This window comes from Penicillium rubens (genome assembly GCF_028828025.1).
Source record: "Penicillium rubens strain IBT 27055 chromosome Unknown utg000001l_segment0_segment0, whole genome shotgun sequence".
In the NCBI taxonomy this organism is placed as follows: domain Eukaryota; kingdom Fungi; phylum Ascomycota; class Eurotiomycetes; order Eurotiales; family Aspergillaceae; genus Penicillium; species Penicillium rubens.
Genome location: NW_026890599.1, coordinates 3,469,303 through 3,490,788, shown reverse-complemented (window position 1 = coordinate 3,490,788; position 21,486 = coordinate 3,469,303). Strand labels below are relative to the sequence as shown.

Here is a 21,486-nt window from a genome sequence, read left to right as displayed (position 1 = left end):
TGTCGATTTAAATAGACCCATAGTATAACTTAGCCTCTTTATCTTCCCTTTATCTAGTTTAAGAGCTCGTAATTAGGTACGTTTTGTATGGAGTTGCCATACAAAAGGTACCTAATTTGCAGTTTTGGGATCCGGTGGAATCGGCTTGCCACATTATTCCGCCGTCGTTGACCGCCTAAAGTGCCTGGGGCAGCGCCCCGCGCTAGGTATGATCATGCTTATGTCACACTGCACGTGACTTTAGTAAACCGTGACCGGACAGCCCAAGAAGCTAAGGCGTCTAATCACGTGCAACCTAATCACGACCTTTTCATCACGAGGCGGCTAGCAACACAGCATCCTCAATCACCATTATTGTGACCGTTACAGCGGTTTTCAATCCGGATGTAGCTGCGGTGTTCCCTTCTGCGGTAATACAGGCTCACTCATATCCTCGCGACTTTTACATTTCGTCACCATGTCTGACGGTAAGTTTTCGCAAGCCCTTCCGCCTGGCTCCATACTGATCCCCACTGTAGCCGATATCGAGGCTGTTCGACGGCTCCAAGCTGAGCGCAATGCGGCTGCTGCTAGTCAGAAAGGCTCCAAGACCTTTGACAAATCTTCCCAACGCACTGATAACTCGACCAAAGCCTCCTTAACGGAATCCTTCGACACATTTTTGTACGAACGAGGTGGAGCTGATAAGTTTTCGGGCTATGATACTTCGATTGCTGTTGATGGCGATGAAGAAATGGAGGATGCAGATGGAGGTCACAATCTGGTCGGCCAATACACTGCTACCAGAAGCCAGATCGATGAGATGGCGCGCGGAACCGGCGTTGAGGAGGAGGATATTTTGCTAGGCCGTGAAAAGTCAGGGCGAATTGCGGACCGCGAGACAGACTACCAAAAGCGCCGATTCAACCGTGGCGCCCTTACCCCGACGCGCGCCGATCCCTTTGCTGCCAATGCCCATGCAAATGTCGAAGGAGAAAGTCAAACATACCGTGAGGTTATGGCCCTCCGTGAGCTGGATAGGGAAGAGGAGCGCGTGAAAAAGCTGATCGCAGAGAAGCGCGAGAAGGGTGAAGATGTCACGGAGGACCAGGCTACCTTGAAGATGGTGGAACACGACAAAGAAAATGCTGAGGCAGGCTCGACCGTTGCGGTGGCTACCGAAAAAAAGCGAAAGAACCGATGGGGCGAGCCTACTGCTGAAACAGGCAAAAGATCACGTTTCGATATGGCACCTGCCCCCGAAGAAGCACCCAAATCTGCCCCATCGAGATGGGACCTAGCTGCCACCCCCGTTGGCAATCAAGGACTCGCCACTCCCATCCATCCATCTCAAGCAGGGGCCGCTACACCTGCAGTCGGTTTGGGGGCTGAAGTCCCCGGTCAATTTGTCGGCTGGTCTGATGAAGACCTCGATATAATGCTTCCCGGTGAGGCCGATGGCTATAAGGTCCTTGACCCTCCTCCCGGGTATGAACCCGTCCGAACCCAGGCCCGCAGGCTCATGGCCACGCCAGCACCCATCCCTAGCGCCGGTGGTGTCGGAGGGTTCATGATGCAAGAGCCAGAAAGTGTTCAGTCCGTAGGAAAGGATCTTCCCAGTGATATCCCCGGTGTCGGTGAACTTCAATTCTTCAAGGCGGAGGACATGGCCTACTTCGGTAAGCTGATGGAGGGTGGGGATGAAACCAGCATGACTGTGGAAGAAATGAAGGAGCGAAAGATCATGAGATTGCTGCTCAAGATCAAGAACGGCACTCCGCCCATGCGCAAAACTGCCCTCCGTCAAATCACAGACAATGCACGCGACTTTGGTCCTGGGGCTCTTTTCAATCAGATTCTCCCCTTGCTCATGGAAAGGACTCTGGAAGACCAGGAGCGCCATTTGCTGGTGAAGGTCATTGATCGAATCCTCTACAAACTGGATGATCTGGTCCGGCCCTATGTTCATAAAATCTTGGTTGTCATCGAACCACTTCTCATCGATCAAGACTACTATGCTCGCGTTGAAGGCCGAGAGATTATCTCGAACCTTGCTAAGGCCGCCGGTCTTGCTACAATGATCAGTACTATGCGTCCTGATATTGACCACGCTGATGAATATGTGCGAAACACGACAGCACGCGCTTTCGCCGTTGTGGCCTCTGCCCTCGGTATTCCCGCCCTCCTTCCTTTCCTACGCGCTGTCTGCCGCAGTAAGAAGTCATGGCAGGCCAGACACACCGGTGTTAAGATCGTCCAGCATATCCCTATTCTCATGGGTTGCGCTATTCTCCCTCATCTAAAGGAGCTGGTTGGATGCGTTGCAGCTAACCTCAGTGATGAACAAGCTAAGGTTCGGACTGTCACTGCTCTATCTCTGGCCTCTCTGGCTGAGGCTGCAAACCCATATGGTATCGAAAGCTTCGATGACATCCTCAGCCCTCTCTGGACCGGTGCCCGCAAGCAGCGTGGCAAGGGTCTCTCTGCCTTCCTTAAGGCTGTCGGCTATATCATTCCTCTTATGGACGAGGAGTATGCCAACTACTACACCACTCAAATCATGGAGATCCTTATTCGAGAATTTGCCTCGCCAGACGAGGAAATGAAGAAGGTTGTCTTGAAGGTGGTTTCTCAATGTGCAAGCACTCCAGGTGTGACTGCCAGCTACTTGAAGGAGCACGTCTTGACGGAGTTCTTCAAAGGCTTCTGGATGCGACGTATGGCGCTCGATCGACGAAACTACCGCCAGGTAGTCGATACCACAGTGGACCTGGGCCAGAAAGTGGGCGTTGGCGAGATTCTCGAGCGCGTCGTCAACAACCTGAAGGACGAAAGCGAGCCATATCGCAAGATGACTGTGGAAACGGTCGAGAAATTGATTGCAGCACTTGGAGCCGCTGACATTTCTGAGAGGTTGGAAGAACGCCTCATTGATGGTGTCCTCTTCGCCTTCCAGGAACAAAGCATCGAAGACGTTATCATTCTTAATGGATTCGGCACGGTGGTGAATGCGCTTGGCACACGATGCAAGGCATATATCCCCCAGATTGTCAGTACTATTCTCTGGCGTCTGAATAACAAGTCCCCCACTGTTCGACAACAGGCGGCCGACCTTATCTCCCGCGTTGCGCTGGTGATGAAGCAGTGTGACGAGGAGGCGCTCATGGGCAAGCTTGGTATCGTGCTCTACGAATACCTGGGTGAAGAATATCCCGAGGTTCTAGGCTCAATTCTGGGCGCTTTGCGTGCCATTGTCACCGTGGTCGGTATCACCCAGATGCAGCCACCCATTCGCGACCTTCTTCCTCGACTTACACCCATTCTGCGCAACCGTCACGAAAAGGTGCAGGAGAACACGATTGATCTCGTAGGTCGTATTGCCGACCGTGGTCCCGAGTCCGTGAATGCCCGTGAATGGATGCGTATCTGCTTCGAGCTGATGGATATGCTGAAGGCTCACAAGAAGGGAATTCGCCGGGCGGCCAACAACACATTCGGTTTCATTGCCAAGGCCATTGGTCCTCAGGATGTCCTAGCCGCTCTTCTCGGAAACTTGCGAGTACAAGAGCGTCAGTCTCGTGTTTGCACAGCTGTCGCCATCGGTATCGTGGCTGAAACTTGTGCGCCGTTCACTGTACTTCCGGCACTGATGAATGAATACCGGGTGCCTGATCTCAACGTGCAAAATGGTGTGCTCAAGTCCTTGTCCTTCTTGTTCGAGTACATCGGCGAGATGGGCAAGGATTATGTCTACGCTGTCACGCCGCTGCTGGAGGATGCTCTCGTCGACCGTGACCAAGTCCACCGGCAGACCGCTGCCAGCGCGGTTAAGCACGTCGCACTCGGTGTTATCGGTCTTGGTTGCGAGGACGCTATGGTCCATCTGCTGAACCTCCTTTTCCCCAACATCTTCGAGACCAGTCCCCACGTCATCGATCGAGTCATTGAAGCCATTGAAGCCATCCGCATGGCGGTCGGCACTGGTATCGTTATGAACTACGTTTGGGCTGGCTTGTTCCACCCTGCTCGGAAGGTCCGCACGCCTTACTGGAGACTATACAACGATGCCTACGTCCAAGGAGCCGATGCGATGATTCCTTACTACCCGGACATGGAGGGCGACGTTGGCCGACCAGAACTGTCCATCATTGTGTAAATGACGATGCTGTAATTGGATGGTCTGCTTTTCTCCTCATGCATTATTAGATACAGATTCTATGGGTGTGTTACTTGCTAGCCGGTGTTTTGTTCTTTTTCTTCTGGTCGATATTTTCTTCATACTGGGGGGGATGTTTGGCGTCTCATGTGTAACTGTATCCCATTCGCGAAAATCGTTAACAGAAATTTCAATTTCAATATTAAATTCAAATTTCGAATTGTGATTACTATTGTGTTTTGTGATGAATATCGTAGGTATACTTTGTGGCTGCTTACTATCGTGTGATTCCGGTAAGGTGATATATATTCCCACCTAGCAACGGTTATTGCATTTAGTATAAGTTTTCAAGTGACATCTGAAGTACAGCATATGTAAAACTGCGAGTGTAATTGACCTCAATGTCTAATTCAAAAGACAACAGCTCTGTACAACATAGAGTCGATCGTTTCTATAAAACGTACTGACTAGAATAATCGACAAGGCTAAGCATGATGACAGGGGCAATCAGGCAGGGATCGCTCCTAAGGCCGACAATCATGTCAATCACCGAGATCTTTAAAACAAACAGGGTCTGAGTCTGGGGTACAACTTCAACGTCACATATTCGGCAATAATTATTGGTACTATAAGCAGAGATAATGTTTCTCCCTTAAGCAAAACATTTAGCGAAGAGAATAACCCCTCAATTCTCACTTTCATACGGGGGGAATCCAACCCCCCTTTCCATTTTGCCACACAAAAAATAGAAACCAGAAGACTCGTCATCACAGGGTCCCGGGGAAGTACAAAACAATCAAAAAAAGGAGGGGCATATGGATTTGCCAATGGTTCCCCATCGAGAAGTGCCCCCCCCTAAAACACCGTGCCAAGAGCGCCGAATGCCTAAGCTTGCCGTGGAAGAGTCTTGGCGCAGGAAATGGCCGCGTAAGCTCTGGCAGATGTGGGTCTTGTGGGGAATAATTCATTTTAGAATTACGTTTGAACATGCTTAGTTTCTGTTTTTTTTTATTTTTATGTAGGCATGTATGGAGTATACTTCAATGTAGATACAGATGCAGATGCAGTTGAATGTGCCCTGACATTTATCGTGAATATGCACTGACTTCTCAACTACCTAGGTATAAATCGAGTACGTATTCCGTATACTGCTTCTCCGGGGTTGAATGTATACTCCGTAGAGTATCCGTACAACGTAAATGTTAGATATCAGGAACCTAATCGGGACTGGAGTATGTACAAAGCTTCAAGCTACACAGCCTCCCCCTGAATCCAGGGCATTCAAAAAAACCCAATCACAGAGCTGAGCTACGAACCACGGAATGGAGGAGATCTCATTTCTTTTGGTTAACGTACTCCGTACCTATGGAGTATGGAGTATACAACATACAAGTTGGAGTCGAAAAAAAGAACACACAGACCCTGATAAGGGGCCCGCCGGTTGTGTAATGCCCCTTTTTTTACCTTTCCCATGGTTTGGACACGGTTCCTTTGTTCCAAGGTTCCCTCGGAATTCCTTTTTTTTCTTTTTTTTCTTTCTCGGATTTCCAGGGTCTACTATCCGCTTTTGGACGTTGAGGGTCTGAGTTTATTTCTTATTTCTTATTTCTTATTTCATCTCTTATTCTATGCTTATTACTTGGTCACTACGGAGTATGGAGCACATTGATAGCAGACTATCACGGGTAATCGTTCACCCAAGCTACCTCTCCTAGCGCGGTGGCGGACACGGCACAGAATCAGAACTCACCTTGGCTGCAAGGACCTTGGGGAGGTTTATAGATCCTTAGATCTTGAAGGTAGCACATGCAGGGAATGAACCCCGAGGTGACCCCACCGCAAAAGCGTAAAGCGTATATTGTACAACGTACTCCATTGAAGACATTGATATATGGCATGTATAACATATGCAGTGTGGTATCCATACCGTAGAGCAAACAAAGGTGGAGAAGATCGCGTGACATGCATCTACTAATTCTCAAGTATCCTAAGTAATCTTTGTACGGTAAGGTGTAGGTAGCTGTCAAGCATGCGAGATACCGAGATTCCTCGGGTTCATGTGAAGGAGAACGGAGTACGGAGTATAGACTCGAGACATGGAGTTCAAAAAGGTTAAGTGGGCAAAGCATAGAGAGCTGTGATCCAATCAGTGGGGTCACCGATTGACTTGCGCAACACAGTAGGGATCATGGGTTTCGCTTAGGAGAAGACTTGCGCATAGGATGATAGGATGATTGGAACCACCTCAACAATGCTGCTGTAACACTGCTGTCAGTGCTCTTCTTTTTAGTTCCTAGGTACATATTCTAGGACAACAGAACCAAAAGGAAAGCTACGACGCGCGTAGCTAAGACAGGATGTGTGTTCCGTAAGCACTAGACGGGGTTTTTATTTTTTATTTTATTTTTTATTTTATTTTTTATATCGGTTGCAAGGGATCGGAGACCCTGCAGTTCGCCCCATTCACGACGGTTGAGGCACACAGCGAGGGGGTGCACACGCACTTCGTGTGGATCGGCCGCCTCTGGCGCGTTACCCTTTTCCTTGGGCCCTTCTCCGTCAACAGACTAACTATAGTACACACTAAGACTTAGACTAAGACTACGGCCCCTCCTTCAAAGCCCTTATTATTTCCTGCAGTTGTTTACAATGTCTGGTGACATAGGCCAAGAGAGTAATATCTCCACTTTCTGGAAATGCGTCTTTTATGCACAAAATTAGGTAGACAAGGGGAAGCTTGATCTTTGTATATGATGCTATACAAATTCCGGTTCAAGTAATTTCGGGTCCAAGTGTGGTGGAAGAGGGGGATTTTGCTTTACAGCACACACCGCAGTTTCTACAATACCCACAACACATCTTATTCTCGGGGAAACTCCAACGTGAACCGCAGAGATGGGACTGGACCGAACTTTCTTTTTTTTGAGTGGCGGGGAGTTCCGATCAAACAGTCGAGTTAATCGCCTGATAAGGCAAAAAGTTAATTCTTCAGGCAAAAAGAGGCGCACTTACTCCATAGTCTAAAGTCCTGTCAGAGTGTATGTTGTAAGCCATGCCCGAAGTTCTCCGTCGTTTTCCGATTTTTTGACACGGGACCCACTACGTGATAATGGCAATGAAATCGCAAATTGAGTACTGGTCAAGACTAGTGGCAGGGCAAAGCTACCTACTCGGTGCGGTTTAGACTATGATGTATGGATTCGGTGTTTATCTATTTCGTACTGGCGGCATCTCTCGAACAGGAGGGAAAGAGAAATAATTAAAATGAATATAAATTACTGTATTCGAATTCCAGATCCACTCACGGGCGTTTCAGGTTATTAGCGTTGACCCTGAAAGTGGCAGTGTATCTAGCGGGAAATGTGGAGTATAGCCAGGATCGCACGCAGGGATCCCAACTTTGGGGACCTAGCCGAAACGGGCTTTGCGGGGAGGTGTTGGGGGAGGGTCACGTCATTTGACTTTAAAAAGCTTTGAGGGGTTCACCTGGACATGTCTGCAGGAATATAGTCACATAAAATCAAAATCAAAATATATGTAGCAAAGAAGATGGTTAGACACACTGAGAGAAAGGTGCGGGATATTTGAATTTCACAATCCAAGGTTAACTTTCCTACTTTGTTCGACCTATACCAAGGAGCAGATAACCACGTTGACTTGGAAAGCGCGGGATGAGCACGCGTCGTAAGCTCCTAGTGGGGCCGCAGATACAATTGGTCGATCAACGCCTGCCAAGATCGGCTATCGACTATCTGCCGTCTCCAGGTGGGACTGGATTGCCAATAATAATACATGATTGGTTGGAAGGCTCTGCAACAAACATGTAAGAATGTGGACCCAATGGTAAAGTTAGACTAGTCCCAAATGGGCTGAACTAATCCGTATTAGTACGAAGCTATGGAAATAAACCTAAAAGGGGTCCGGTATCGGGAGAAACCGCTATAGCCAATCATGGGCACCCAAAGTTCAATACTTTTTGGTTGATGTTTTTAAAGGGACTGCCCAGGTGTGGATGCCACATGAAACTTGGGCTTATCCCATTAACCCGGATCCCTCTTGCACCTCCCACGGTCCTGCGCAAACTCGTGAGTCCACAGCCCCACCATGTGGATGCACCTGGGCAACGCTTCGAGTATCGCAAAGAATGGTTCATTCGAACTTTTCAGCTGTTCTATGTATAGAAACCAAGGTTCTAGGATTTCTATACTCCGTAGTGATGCAGCGTGACAGGGAAATAATAAACTACCAAGCGCAGTGCATTTACCTACTCCAAACCTTCCAGATAACTGCTTGTCATAACTGGAACATATTATATTCAGTACGCGACACAAAAGAAAAGAAACGGCGATTTGCACACATTGGCAACCTTGATTTAGGGACAATGACGATCTGCCGTGCGGGAACTGCCAAGATCGGAGCCCCATGCAGATGACAGGCTTTTGTTGGTCAAGGGTACCTGATTGACACTCGGCATTGAGGCGGATCGTCAACGTGCTAGATCTGATTACAGCGCACTTTGGGAGGGATTTTCATTTCAGCCAGGTGATAATCGTCTTCACATGGACGATCGAAGGTAAAGTGGGATCAAAATCCGGGGCTTGATATGTTTATTTCTCCGATGTTCCTATGTTGAACTGTCACATAAATCTCTGACCGCCCTTTTTCTTTTTCCAAATTTCCGAGCGGGTTTCTCGGGAAAGCAGTTAATTGATTGCTCTGTACAATATATGGAGTCGACAATGATGAAATGGCAAAGTGATCAAAAAGTCTCAGGGTCCCGGAGGACGCGCGTCAGTAAAATGAGCCGTGTCGGGCGAGAAAAGCGGTCAGAGCCGTCAAGGCCCATCTAGAAGACCTTGACAAGGTCCCTCACAACATGCACGACCTCGAGATATGCTCCACCGCTCCCGTGTCTAGCAGGGGCCTTCTCGACCGGTGGACCTGTATAACCTATAGCCTACGAGAGATACAATGACAATTGGACTCCATTCTCAAGCTCTGTCCATCCGGCACGCTCCGGCTCAATATCGTGGCCAAGGTATACCTTCCTCAAAGGTTACGCATGCTTCTGAACTACCGAACGCCATGCCAATGTATACAGATACGAATTGGGATGAACCAAGCAACCACATCTCCACACACTGGAAAACGCAATCATCTTGGCGTCCACACTTTCTATCTCACAACCTCTCACCTGCTTCACCATGCACTCAAAAACCAGCACCCTAAACGCCACATTTGCCAACACAGGTGGGAGTTCGTTGAAAGTTGACGGAGTCCTGCCGGTGAGATGCCAAGTGGACCACCAACACGGCATGGCTGCAAAGAAAGGGGGGTTACGCTCAGACTAGAGCCCATCTTCTGCATTGCTTGTTTTTCTTTTATTGGATTTTGGTATTGGTTTTGGCTGGTCGAGTTCACGCCTCTTAATTTTAAGGGATCCATATGGGCTATTCAAAACGGGGCAACTTGAAGCTGAAGTAACCTGGGCCTGTACCTGTAAATTTTTTTTGCCCCTTTCACGGTTCAATGTGGGCTTGCGAGTTGGGTACCCGACTGACTACCCAATTGCTTTTTGTGCTTTTCTTTTTGGAAATGTCCACCCCGACCGTCTGGACACGGTCGGGACTTTTCCGAGACTCGGGAGGCCCATATTGAGACTTTTCTCAGCATGTTGATGGCTGAGATATATACAAGGTAATTATTAGCTAACTGATGGGTCTATAGTTACAAAGTACAGAGTAGATATACAATATAGATCCATTCATGGTCTCGGATTGGTAACTTTCACACTCAACATAAGGAAAGCAGATAACCTCGTTCCGAGGTTAACATAGTCTACAATAAACACCCAAAAGGCTAAAGTTGGATTGGAGTAATTCGATGGAGAGAAACCTAATCGTTACTGCAATCTTAATCCGGTAACCCAGGACCCACGGTTGTCTTCGAGGCACACTTCCGCTATCCATGGATAGCCACTCCTCCTCATACCTAGGTACCTAGGTAGGTATGTTGTACTGCATGGATCTGGTCAGCGGATGAAGACCGAAACTCTGGATAATTTTCCATGGCCTACAAGGTGTTTAATTGCTAGTTTCCAAGGTTGGTGGCCAGTCTAGGGTTTTCTGGAAAACCGCGCACCCAAGGACGCTGTGGCGTTGCCATGGTTAGTGGAGTGCGGAGAAGTTGACCATGTGCGGCCGGAGACGAAGGAGAAAATTGGTACTGCACTTCTTTTGACTTTGGTTTTGGCTACATCCATGGTCCCAAGCTTCCCGGTTAAATCTCCGCAGTGCCGGCACCACGGTTGAACATGCTTTATCCTCTCGTCCGGGAGAGCGGCAGTTGATCCTGATCCTGAGATGCCTTTATGGTTTACGGAGGGCGGGATTTACAATATATGCACATCGTACTTCGGTCTGACGCTAAACGTTTGTTTCCTCCCCCCGGGGTTAAAAGCCAATCATTGGAGACTTATGCAGTCTATGTGATTGGATGGGTCAAGGTTATGTAACTTTTCTTCAGCCTCTTCCTCGGCTCTCGCTCAAGGACCTGCCTTTTCTCGTACCTTGTGATCCTGTACGGAGTACTACGTATGGAGTACTGCCGTACATGTACCATGTAGAGCGATTTCGGGGGTGACATCAAACCCCGAGACTCGGGGACCATAGCGAATCCATATCGGAAAATTATTTATTGTGTATTTATACACTATTGAATAGCAAATTTGATCGGATAGAAGAGGAGCTCCACAGCACGAGGCATGGGGATAATCTCCAAGCAATCCACATGGATAGAGAAACAAAAAGGGTCAATAGATTGTGATATGTCCCATTCAAGCCCCATGGACTTCTACCGCGCTATTGCGGGAGCCGCGCCCGCCAAAATGCCCAAAGCGGCCCTTTTCCCGTTTTCCCACTCTGGTTGCGCTGTTCCGTCCCTCTGACGTCGGTGTCCAGCTGTCGCAATCCCAGTAAAGGAGAAAAAGCATGGCTTGCAGCCCGTGGTCCTTATCATCACAGGCCCCAATACGAGGTTGTCATGGATTCCTGTTTTATTCGCCCGGGTGTGTTGGGCGTGGACTTAGGGTGTTTCCTATGTGATACAGCTCGCATGGCCCGGCTAATCGCAGCGTTGGTATTCAAACTTATTCCTTCTTTCTGCAGGAGGCTTTTTTTGTGTTCCGCTGGGGGCGACCTGATTGCACGCTCGTATTTTGGTGTGCGTTTATAGTTCTGCGACCGAGGGAACACTAAACGGTGTGACGGATAAGAAGTTCTGTTTGGAGGCCGACCGAGAACCTCGATGTAAGTGTTGGTCCCGCTCTCTGTAGTCTTACTGTCCCGTGTGGAGTGTGGTCTATTGGACTGCACTGTCCATCCTCCACATGTCGATGGAGTACAACATACTATGAGTACGTACACTGTACGGAGTCAGTGTACGGAGTATATTCATTCTAATTTCTGAAACAGGAGCTCTTGGACGCGGGACGTCAAACGTCATCACATTTTTGCCGAATTTCCTGACCAAATGGAATTAGAATGCAGTCAATAATGTTGGGCGGCTAGTGATTCGATGCTCCTCCCTTCTTTCTATGTAAGGTCGGGTTGGCCCGCTAAACCATCTCTGTGCCGTGTCAAAGGTCCCTCAATGGCTTCAGCCATTCCTTTTTATTTTCTCGTTTTATTTATTTATTTATTTTTTAAGAATAAGAACGGGAATTATATTTCCGATGTACCCTATCCTGCAGCTTGCCAATAATGAGAGACTCCAGTATAGCCATCTCAGATGTGGGTTTGTCTTTTCAACCCATGTCCTTTCAAAGGATCTTGAAAAGTTTTAGATTTAGTTCATTATATATTGGGCCTACTCGAACTAATGGCCATAGTATGATAATCACATTGAATAGACTGTCATCTGTACTCCGTAATTAAGAACTATCACTATAATCACTCATATTAACCCCCACGGCAACGGGTATACCCTTTGACACTGGGATCTGCCCCGCTACATTGAAACAATGGGCTCAGGGCAAATCTTGGTGATTTATTTCTTGGCAGTCCCTTTTTTCTCTTTTTCTTTTTTTCCACATATAGTATTACAAATATTGTAGCTTTTATTGTAATTCATTTAATTCCTGAATTTCCTTTTTCGTTCCTCTTCCCTCAGACACGGCACAGTTGGACCACTCATCAGCGTTCATCATAGCTAGTCCCCAATTGAACATTCCCCTAGTCTACACCCCCTTTGACTCTGAGGACACCGACTACTTTTTGGGTCTCATGATTTTCTCCTTTTTCGTCCTCCTATGATATTGCTACTTGGGAAATATTTTTGGTTATGCTTTTTTTTTTTTTTTGGCTGCCGACTACCTTCTATGGCTCATTATAATTACCCTTCCGATGCCGGAGTCTACATTGTAGTAACTTTGGCATTCCCATTCAAAGACTGATTATACTGATTCTTTAGATCTTCCATTCCTCAGCCTAGTTGAGGCTTAAGCAATTAATATATTTTAGACCCTGATTGAAAAGGGTAAACTATAACTAGTACAAGCTTAGGGGTAAATATTGAGAGTAATTTCATATCCGAGGAACTGGTTCCCGTTGAGGACCACTTTTCTTTCCCTCAGCCATGGTTCCAATCCACCAATGTTGAGGGGGGAGAAGAAAAAAAGAAATGAGAAAAATAAAAATTCTTAAAAAGTGAGATCCCAGAAAGTAAAAAGAAAAGAATTAAAAAAGCCAAAAATTAAAAAAACAAATAAAATCCAAAATGTAAAAAAAAAAAAAATAAATAAAATAAAATAAATACCGGTATTAAAATTTCCAGCGATCTGCAACCCTTGACGGGACGTCGTCAGTGGCACTTGGGATTTGGAGTATATGGGATCATGCCTCACACCTTATATTCCTTCATAAGCTTCGCCGATCCCCTTCCCCAGACTGTTTCTGCTTTCTCTTTCTCCCTTAAAATATAAAATAATTGTTGATCATCGGGTTTATCACTTTGTCTTCATACACCTCCGGATCAACACAGACGATCACTGTATTCCAAAGGAAACCCTTTGGACTCGATCTTCGAACCCCTTCTCTCTATACAGATTCTACACGCGATCGATTCGCGACTCTATCCCCCATGACGATGGTTATGGAAAACCAGAACCGCCCCTATGGCGGCATGAGCTTCGACAATGTCTATCACCACACCCCACCACAATTCACAGACCCGTGGGCGGCGCACACTTCGTCGCACTCGACACCACCAGTCTATGCGACCTCCATGGGCAATGGCGCCAGCATGAGCCTAGGTCAGGTCAAGCAAGAGGAAGTCAATCGCTCCGGCATGTCTATGCCCTATCCCAACATCCCCGTGTCTGCCCCGGCAATGGTGGCTGGGAGCACCTACGCGACCTCCAACTATGGCCCAGAGGTAATGGGAATGCAACACGAGGTGCCGCGCACAAACTTCGACCAGGCTCCCTCATACACCACCGCTCCCCCCATGAGCAGCTTTGCGCCTTCCAGCTATGCCTACGCCCCCATTCACCCCTCCCCGCAAGACGGCCGTCGTATCTCGCACTCGTAAGTTGAATTCCGAGTCCGCATTCCTTACATGGTTCGGAATCGCAAAACTTACACAAAATCCACAGAGATGCCGCTCGCGTTGGCGCTTCAGCTTCCGCCCCCACTTTCGGTGACGCTCTTGACGCCAGCCGCGGAATGGTCGCTCTCAGCCAGGACCTGACCCCGCGCAACATTTACGGCCCTGGTCCTCGCGGCGCACGAAGCTCAGCCGATTCCTACGGCTTCCCCTCCACCCAATCTTCCAACTCCTCTATCTCCTCCGGAGGCAACTACCCATACTACAGCGCCTCGGTCGGTTCCGTCGACTCCTCCGTGACAGACTACAGCTCTACAACTTCCGAGTCATATGAATCGCGCACACTCCCCCGGCCAACCAGCCTTTTGGCCGGCAGTGCGCCCCCTGGGCCGCAATCAATGATGAGCCAATTCAGCTCCAAGATGCCCTCCAACACACAGAAGAAGCACAAGTGCAAGGTCTGCGACAAGCGGTTCACGCGTCCATCTTCTCTGCAGACGCATATGTACAGCCACACTGGTGAAAAGCGTAAGTTCCTTTTTGGCAGACAAAACCTTGGAAATTCACGTTCTAACATTTTCTAGCATTCGCATGTGATGTTGAAGGCTGCGGGCGGCACTTCTCCGTTGTCTCAAACCTGCGTCGCCACAAGAAGGTGCACAAGGGCGAGAAGGACACCGGTTCTGGCGACGACGACGAGTAATCTGGCAATTTCCCATACGACTATTTTCTTTCTACTCGAAGCGGAAACCCGTTCGAGTGCTCTCTCTCCCCTACGCTCTTCGCGCACAAAGCGCCAGATCTCCCACCCACCACAAACCCGTTTCCCATATGCCGCAAGCATGAACCAACTGCGTTGGCATGTTTGTACAAACGGCTACGGCTTTCTCGTCTCCTTGTACAACAGCGTGGATCACCTTTCATCCCTTACTTTTTATATCAAATTCCGACAAACAATTCCTGATCGGAGAGAGAAACGCTTATACATACCATACTCCTTCTACAACGGTCTGTGATTTATGGGTATAATGGGTTCTATTTGAGGACCACAGGCAAGAGAGAGCCTTTTTTTTTTTTTTTTTTCATATTCCCAAGTTTCCTTTGTTATCACGTTACGACCATAGAGGTTCCGGCTGGATGCGTTGTTTTCATTTCATTTCTTATTCTTTCGCTAGACCTGGGCGTCACCTTTCTGCTTTTTCTCGATACCATGGGGGCTTTGTGATGATTCAATGTTTCTTTATTTTCTCTGCAGGCCATACCCTGACTCTTTTTTCCCCTCCGCTTCTTAATCTTTCATAGCCGCATGGCTTAAACCCCATTTTATTGTTTTCTTTGCCCCAGTCGCCTTTTCCACCAAGCCTTGTGTTTCAAATGCATGGGGTTAACGTGCAGGTTTGGGTTGGTGTTGATGATACCCATAGGAAGAAGCTTTGTCCTATGCTTTGATACTGGCTGGGCCTGGCCTTGTCCGAGTCTCATATTACAGTCGCTACTAAATATATAATGTTGTCTAATCAATAAAAGACATTCGGAATATCTTTCTAATGCTCTGTAGTTATGTACTCACTTGCCTCGCCTCCCACCTCTGTAGTCATCTACTCCCCTGATATTGTGAGAATCACGACTGTTCTAGTCTTCCACTCTTCCAGCTCGCTCTGCTGCTGCTCGACCAGCACGACGCCCAAAGACAGTCCCAGAAGTCAATCCACTTCCACCAGGGTAGTTATCGTAGAAGATGCCTCCAAGCATTTCACCCACACAATACAATCCAGGAACCTCATCACTCGTCGTCTCTGAAATAACTGCCGCGGTTTCAGGGTTCACTGCCAATCCACCAAAAGTGAAAGTGATGCCTGCCGTGACCTTGACAGCCAGGAAAGGCGGCTTGTCAATAGGCAAAGCCCAATTCGACTTGGGAACAGCCAGCCCCTTAGTAGCAAGCCCATCTTTAACAGCAGGATCCCACCTCTTCTGCACATCCACACCCTCAACTGAAGCGTTATACTCCTTAATGCTCTCCACAAAACGTCCAGGATCAGCAAGTCCAACCTCCGCACACTTCTCCGCAAGCTCCTCCAACGATTCTCCCTCAATGCGCCGAACAACCTCAGCACGATACTCCTCCTCACGCAGCCAGGCCACAGTTCGCGCATCCCAAACCTGGAACGCAATCTGCCCAGGCTGCTGAAGCACCCGCCGCCCAACCATCGCATACGTATAGTTCCGCATATCGAACCCTTCATCAACAAACCGCTCCCCATCCCGATTCACCATAATCCCCAGCGGATACCCACTCTTCGTAAACTCATTCGAAACCTCCCGGTTCCCAGAATCCGCCGGAGCATTCGCATCCCACGCCACACAATGACATCCACTCCAGTTCCCCGCCGTCTTAGCCGACACGTCCCGCTGGGCAATCCGCAGCATCTCACCCGTATTATACGGCGTGCCACGCACGCGCGCACAATCCCACCCAGGACCGAGCCACTGCGCACGCAGCTGCGGATTTGCCTCGAACCCGCCTGCAGCGAGAATGACAGCATCGACAGCGACGATGGTTTTATTGCGTGCGCTAGTCCTACTATCGCTGTTGATAACTTCGACGCCAACAACAGCACCACTCGTCGGATCAGTCACTAGCGCTGTAGCAGCTGTGTCGAAGAACACATCCACGCCGGCGTTCCTGACCGCGCGTAACTCGTCCTCGACAAGACCCTTGCCGCCGTCTTGGGTCTTTAACGCGAGTCCGCCCCAGAACTTGATTCTGCCGTTGACTTCGTAGGCCTGGCGGTTGAAGGAGAGCTGGAAGCGGACGCCGTTGGCGGCTAGCCAGCCGATGGCGGCGCGGGAGTCGCGGACTAGAGCTGCTGATAGCGCGGGGTCGGTGCGGTTTCCTGTCATACGCTGGAGGTCTGCGGTGAAGTCTTGTTCGGTGTAGATTGGCATGTCGATGCGGGATGCTTGTGCTGCGTCGGTGTTGTTGACTAGTGGGAGGAGGTCGTGTAGTCCGTTGTGCGAGGTGCGGAAGGCGCCGGCTGTGAAGTAGGTATTGCCTCCTGCCCAGGAAACTGGGCTTTTGTCGATTACGGTTACTCTTAGAGTTGGGTTGGTTTGTGCCGCTGACAGGGCGGCGCTGAGGCCGGCGTTGCCGCTGCCTATCACGAGGATATCAGTTTTTTGAGGTAGAGGCATGATGATATTTGAGAGATTATAGCCTTGGAAGTTGGGGAGGAACTGGCTTGCAGAAGAAAGTGACTTGTCCGTTGTATTTAGGGCTGCGGAGGTTCATTCTCCGAGTGCTCCCCCACACTCCCCCGCAGTTGAAGTGTCCCGAGGGCGATCTGCATGGGATTTGGATATTGCGGTCGATTAGATTGTAGGTCAATGGTGTCCAAGTACTCGGATAAACCGCAGTGAAATTATGTTACTTGATGTTCAACTATATTCTAGTCGCCGTCTGATATGACTAGCAAACAATGCAGAACCAGCCCCAACGCCAATGTGTGATCCATGCCCAATGGACAGAACGCACGCAGAAAATTACTGAGCTCGACAGCACCAGGCATACCGCAGCCCCATTTGCCTTTAACCATGGTACCTAACGAATCCGGTCCAGCTTGGCCCGGTTCATGGCAATCTGATCGTCGACAGAGTCGCTCTATAGCCAGTTAGTCCCATCTCCCGTACGAACACTAGATTGGAGACATTGCAAAGACTCACCTTGCCCATGATGCGCTCCAGATGTCTGTTCTGCTCGTCTAGCTCCTTTCCAGTGGCCAAGGCCAGGCCGTTCAACCGACCAGTAGCACCACTGAGCAGATCCAAATTCTGCTCGATCTCGTCTTCCATGGTCTCATCTTCGCTATCCGCCTCGAATTGGTACTTGGCACGCTCGGTGACGCTGGCCTTCTTACCCTTGCTCTGTTTCGCCGCATCGCGATCAATATCACGGAACACCCGGTCCATGCGCTGATTAGTCGCGTGAGCCTCGGACCGTGTGCCCTCGCGGACATCACGATCCTCGCGGTGTGTATTGAGGATCTTCTCATCGCGGTCGCGCCGGCGTCGCGAGGCTGTGAACGGGTTCGATACGTGCACGGCGAACATGCTCTTGTTGAGGGCCTTAAGTTCCTTCGCCTTGTCCTCCGCGATACGGCCTTCAATGGTCGTCATGTCCAAACTCTTCTCCGTATCGTGGACCGACTCGCCCTGCGCACCCAGTCGAGCCAGAGTAGCACGACCGGTTTCTTCAGCCTGCGCAGCAGCTCGGAGCGCATTCCGTGTCGATGCCACATCACCCTGCTTCACGAAGCGCATCTCATTCTTCGTCGCTTGAACTTCCTCCTCCTCCTCTTCTTCGGCTGTCAGTTGTCGATCCTGGTAGGTTGCCATGCTGTATTCGTTGCTGCCGCCACCGTAGTTGTTCTGTCCTTGACCATTTTGACCCTCGGAGTACGGTGGTGGCAAACCGGCCGAGTTGTCCGGTGACCGATTCTTGTTCTTGTTGGCGCCACCAAATAGCTCGTTGCGGGCGGAATCTGCAGCCGCGGGGTCATTGGGATCGCTGCCCCCCAAACCTCCGTAGCCACCACTGCCATACCTGGAGCCCGAGGCCGAGGAGCCGGCGCCTGCACCGGATCCGCCGAATCGATCACTTCCGTAGCCGCCTTGGTTTCCGTATCTGTTGGCGGAGTACTTATTGTCGGAGGGGATGTTGTGGGGGCTCTGCGACCCGGAGCCGCCGTTGGCGGCTGGGTGGTCGGCAGGTAAGGGGGCAACACCTGCACCAATCTTGGCTTTGGTGTATGGGTCTACCGGAATTGGCTTGGCGTAAGGGTTTGAGGGGGTTGGTGGGCTCTTGTCCTTCTTCCGCGAGCCAAAGAGTGCTCGACGGCTCGAGTCATCATCGCCATCGGATTTCTTGAAAAGACCCATGATGTCGGGGGCACTGTATGGTTGTAAAGATCCGTGGAACGAAGTTAAAATGATCAAGGGTAAATGGGAGTACAAGAAAGAAAGGAGGAAGAGAATGAACTGAGACAAGCGAAAGAATTAATGTGAGACGCCTTCAGGGGAGCTAGATGTTCGAGATCGCCGCCTGGTGGTAATATAAATACGAGGGGCATACCAAAGTTACCCACTATGTTTATTGGGAGTGGTGCATTGATAACCATACAAATACCAAAGTTACATCGTTACATCAGCAGTGGCAGTGCTAACCCAATGCGGGCGCAGTGGCACTTCAACGTTTCTGTTTATTTTTGGCCACATTTCCTCTGCTGCCTGGATGAAATGGCTCCTTTATTGAGGTCTGATGCGGACTATTTTAGGGATAAGGCGCGGAGGGATCTTTTGACTTTACTGGAAGGCGTGCGTATGAATCCATGTTGCTCTGATCTGCGCTAACTATTATCCAGGCCCGGGGTAAGAAGAACCTCGTCATAAGCCAGGAACTGGCCGGCCCAGTGGGCCTATTCGTCAAGTTCTCAGTGCTCCAAGAGTATGGTGTGGACCGGGTCTTCTTGCTAGAAAATGCAAACATCGACTCATCACAACGCAATGTCGTATTCCTTGTTCGTGGCGAGAAAGCTCGCCACGTTCGAATTGTGGCAGGTATGACATTGTCTTTTTTTTGCCTCCTTTCGGCTTGTTAGGCTGGTATAGATTGGACCTCTTCATTTGGGTCCATGATGGGCCATCATTAGATTACGCAGAGGCTTTTCTACTCTATGTAATCTGGAGAACGTTCCCTATATCGATATCTATCTTAACAACATTTTTACAAGCTCGTTTCATTAGGGCCCTTTCCTGCTATCTCTGATTGAGTGCCATCAGGATGAGCTGACATTCTATCTTAGAACAAATCAAACGCCTGCAGAATAATGCGAACGTTGAACATGAGTTCTTCATCTTCTTCGCTCCAAGACGCACGCTTGTAAGCAATGCGGTCTTGGAGGAAGCGGGAATCACTGGCGACGTGAATATCGCTGAGCTTCCTCTTCATTTTATGCCTCTAGAACAAGATATCTTGTCACTAGAACTGGATGACTCGTTTGGAGACTTATACTTGGTGAGTCGATAGATTGCTAACGTTTGAATGAGGCATCTTCTGACCTTACTATCCAGCACAAAGATCCCGGATGCATCTTCCATGCCGCCAAGGCTCTCATGGGTGTCCAACAGCGTCATGGATATTTCCCACGCATCGTCGGGAAAGGCGACAATGCCCGGCGCCTGGCAGATCTGCTGTTGCGCATGAGAAAAGAACTCGATGCAGAGGAGAGCTCTGGATTGGCTGATCCATCTGCGCGAGGGCTGTTGCCAAGTGCGAGTGTAGAGAACTTGATCATCATAGACCGTGACGTGGACTTCGGGACGGCCCTTCTCACACAGCTCACCTATGAAGGCTTAATTGATGAATATGTCGGTATAAAGAACAACCAAGCAGACGTTGATACGAGCATTGTCGGCCCTGCTCCCACGCCACAGCTCCAAGAATCATCCAAGGCACCGCAGCAAGCTAAGCAGGGGCTGAAAAGAAAGATACAGCTGGACGCCTCGGATCAGTTGTTCAGCCAACTGCGTGATGCAAACTTTGCAATCGTGGGCGATATCCTGAATAAGGTGGCACGCCGTTTAGAAAATGAGTATGAGAGTCGCCACACAGCTAAAACGACAGGCGAGCTTCGAGAGTTTGTCAACCGATTACCAACCTACCAGCTCGAGCACCAAAGTCTTCGAACCCATACCAACCTCGCAGAGGAAATAATGCGACTCACGCGCTCCGAAACCTTTCGCAAAACTTTAGAAGTCCAGCAGAATAACGCAGCCGGTGCGGACTCCACATACCAGCACGAGACAATCGAAGAGCTTATAGCTCGAGACGTCCCACTAAAGACTGTGCTACGGCTCCTGTGCCTGGAGTCCTGCATGTCCGGTGGTCTCCGCCCCCGCGACCTAGAGAGTTTTAAGAAACAAGTCATCCAAGCATACGGACACCAGCACCTCCTCACATTCTGGGCGTTAGAGAAAATGGAACTTCTCCAGCCTAGATCCTCAGCTACGACGATGCTCCTCCCTACGTCCGGCGCGCAAGCAGGATCAAAGACGAATTACGGGTACCTCCGCAAGAACCTCCGTCTTGTCATCGAGGAGGTCAGCGAGAAAGATCCGAATGATATTTCCTACGTGTACAGTGGCTTCGCGCCCCTCAGCGTCCGCCTGGTTCAATGCGTGTTACAAAAGTCTTATATGGTATCGTTGATCAAGGGAGGTACGCCGGCCGCCTCGTTGAACACCGCTAATACAACGTCGCCTGGCTGGCTTGGCTTCGAAGACGTCGTCAAGAGTGCTCGCGGTGCGACTTTCAGCATCGTCCAGAAGGGTGATGATAAGGCTGTGCGGGCTCGTCAGACGCTGAGCGGTAACTCTGCTACAAAGGCCGTATATGTCTTTTTCTTGGGGGGTATCACCTTTACGGAGATCGCCGCGTTGCGCTTCATTGCTGCGCAAGAGGCTCCACGGAGGAAGATTATTATCTGCACCACGAGTATCATTAGTGGTGATCGGATGATGGAGGCGGCTATCGAGAAGGGTAGCTTTGCCAAGGCGGAGTAAATGGGTTAATCTACACCTCAGTGATCGTAATGATAGCTACATATGTATGTCATTTTCGGAAGAAAGGGAGCAACGCGCTCTACATTCTTCTTTCTAATGTAAAGATCAAGGTCCACCGATGACCGTTT

The 21,486-nt window shown here is 49.4% G+C and overlaps 5 protein-coding genes across 5 annotated transcripts; 3 read left to right on the top strand and 2 right to left on the bottom strand.

Moving 5' to 3' along the window:
• Nucleotides 1–457: 457 nt before the first annotated feature.
• N7525_001367 (U2 snRNP complex subunit HSH155) lies at nucleotides 458–4,135 on the top strand (the record flags this gene model as incomplete). Its single annotated transcript, XM_002557985.1, has 2 exons — nucleotides 458–467; nucleotides 519–4,135. The coding sequence occupies 2 exons, from the start codon at nucleotides 458–460 to the stop codon at nucleotides 4,133–4,135; spliced, it is 3,627 nt and encodes a 1,208-aa protein (XP_002558031.1).
• A 9,138-nt stretch (nucleotides 4,136–13,273) lies between these two features.
• N7525_001366 (C2H2-type zinc finger protein) lies at nucleotides 13,274–14,441 on the top strand (the record flags this gene model as incomplete). Its single annotated transcript, XM_002557988.1, has 3 exons — nucleotides 13,274–13,719; nucleotides 13,788–14,266; nucleotides 14,323–14,441. 3 exons carry the CDS (start codon nucleotides 13,274–13,276, stop codon nucleotides 14,439–14,441), a joined length of 1,044 nt encoding a protein of 347 aa, XP_002558034.1.
• A 929-nt stretch (nucleotides 14,442–15,370) lies between these two features.
• N7525_001365 (uncharacterized protein) lies at nucleotides 15,371–16,933 on the bottom strand (the record flags this gene model as incomplete). Its single annotated transcript, XM_061211865.1, has 2 exons — nucleotides 15,371–16,525; nucleotides 16,727–16,933. The coding sequence occupies 2 exons, from the start codon at nucleotides 16,931–16,933 to the stop codon at nucleotides 15,371–15,373; spliced, it is 1,362 nt and encodes a 453-aa protein (XP_061071091.1).
• Nucleotides 16,934–17,339: 406 nt separating this feature from the next.
• N7525_001364 (putative plasma membrane SNARE protein (Sec9)) lies at nucleotides 17,340–18,676 on the bottom strand (the record flags this gene model as incomplete). Its single annotated transcript, XM_002557990.1, has 2 exons — nucleotides 17,340–17,399; nucleotides 17,462–18,676. 2 exons carry the CDS (start codon nucleotides 18,674–18,676, stop codon nucleotides 17,340–17,342), a joined length of 1,275 nt encoding a protein of 424 aa, XP_002558036.1.
• A 357-nt stretch (nucleotides 18,677–19,033) lies between these two features.
• Nucleotides 19,034–21,358, top strand: N7525_001363 (Sec1 family protein; the record flags this gene model as incomplete). The annotated part of the gene is made up of 4 exons (XM_002557991.1): nucleotides 19,034–19,111; nucleotides 19,159–19,354; nucleotides 19,600–19,811; nucleotides 19,868–21,358. The coding sequence occupies 4 exons, from the start codon at nucleotides 19,034–19,036 to the stop codon at nucleotides 21,356–21,358; spliced, it is 1,977 nt and encodes a 658-aa protein (XP_002558037.1).
• Nucleotides 21,359–21,486: the final 128 nt, after the last annotated feature.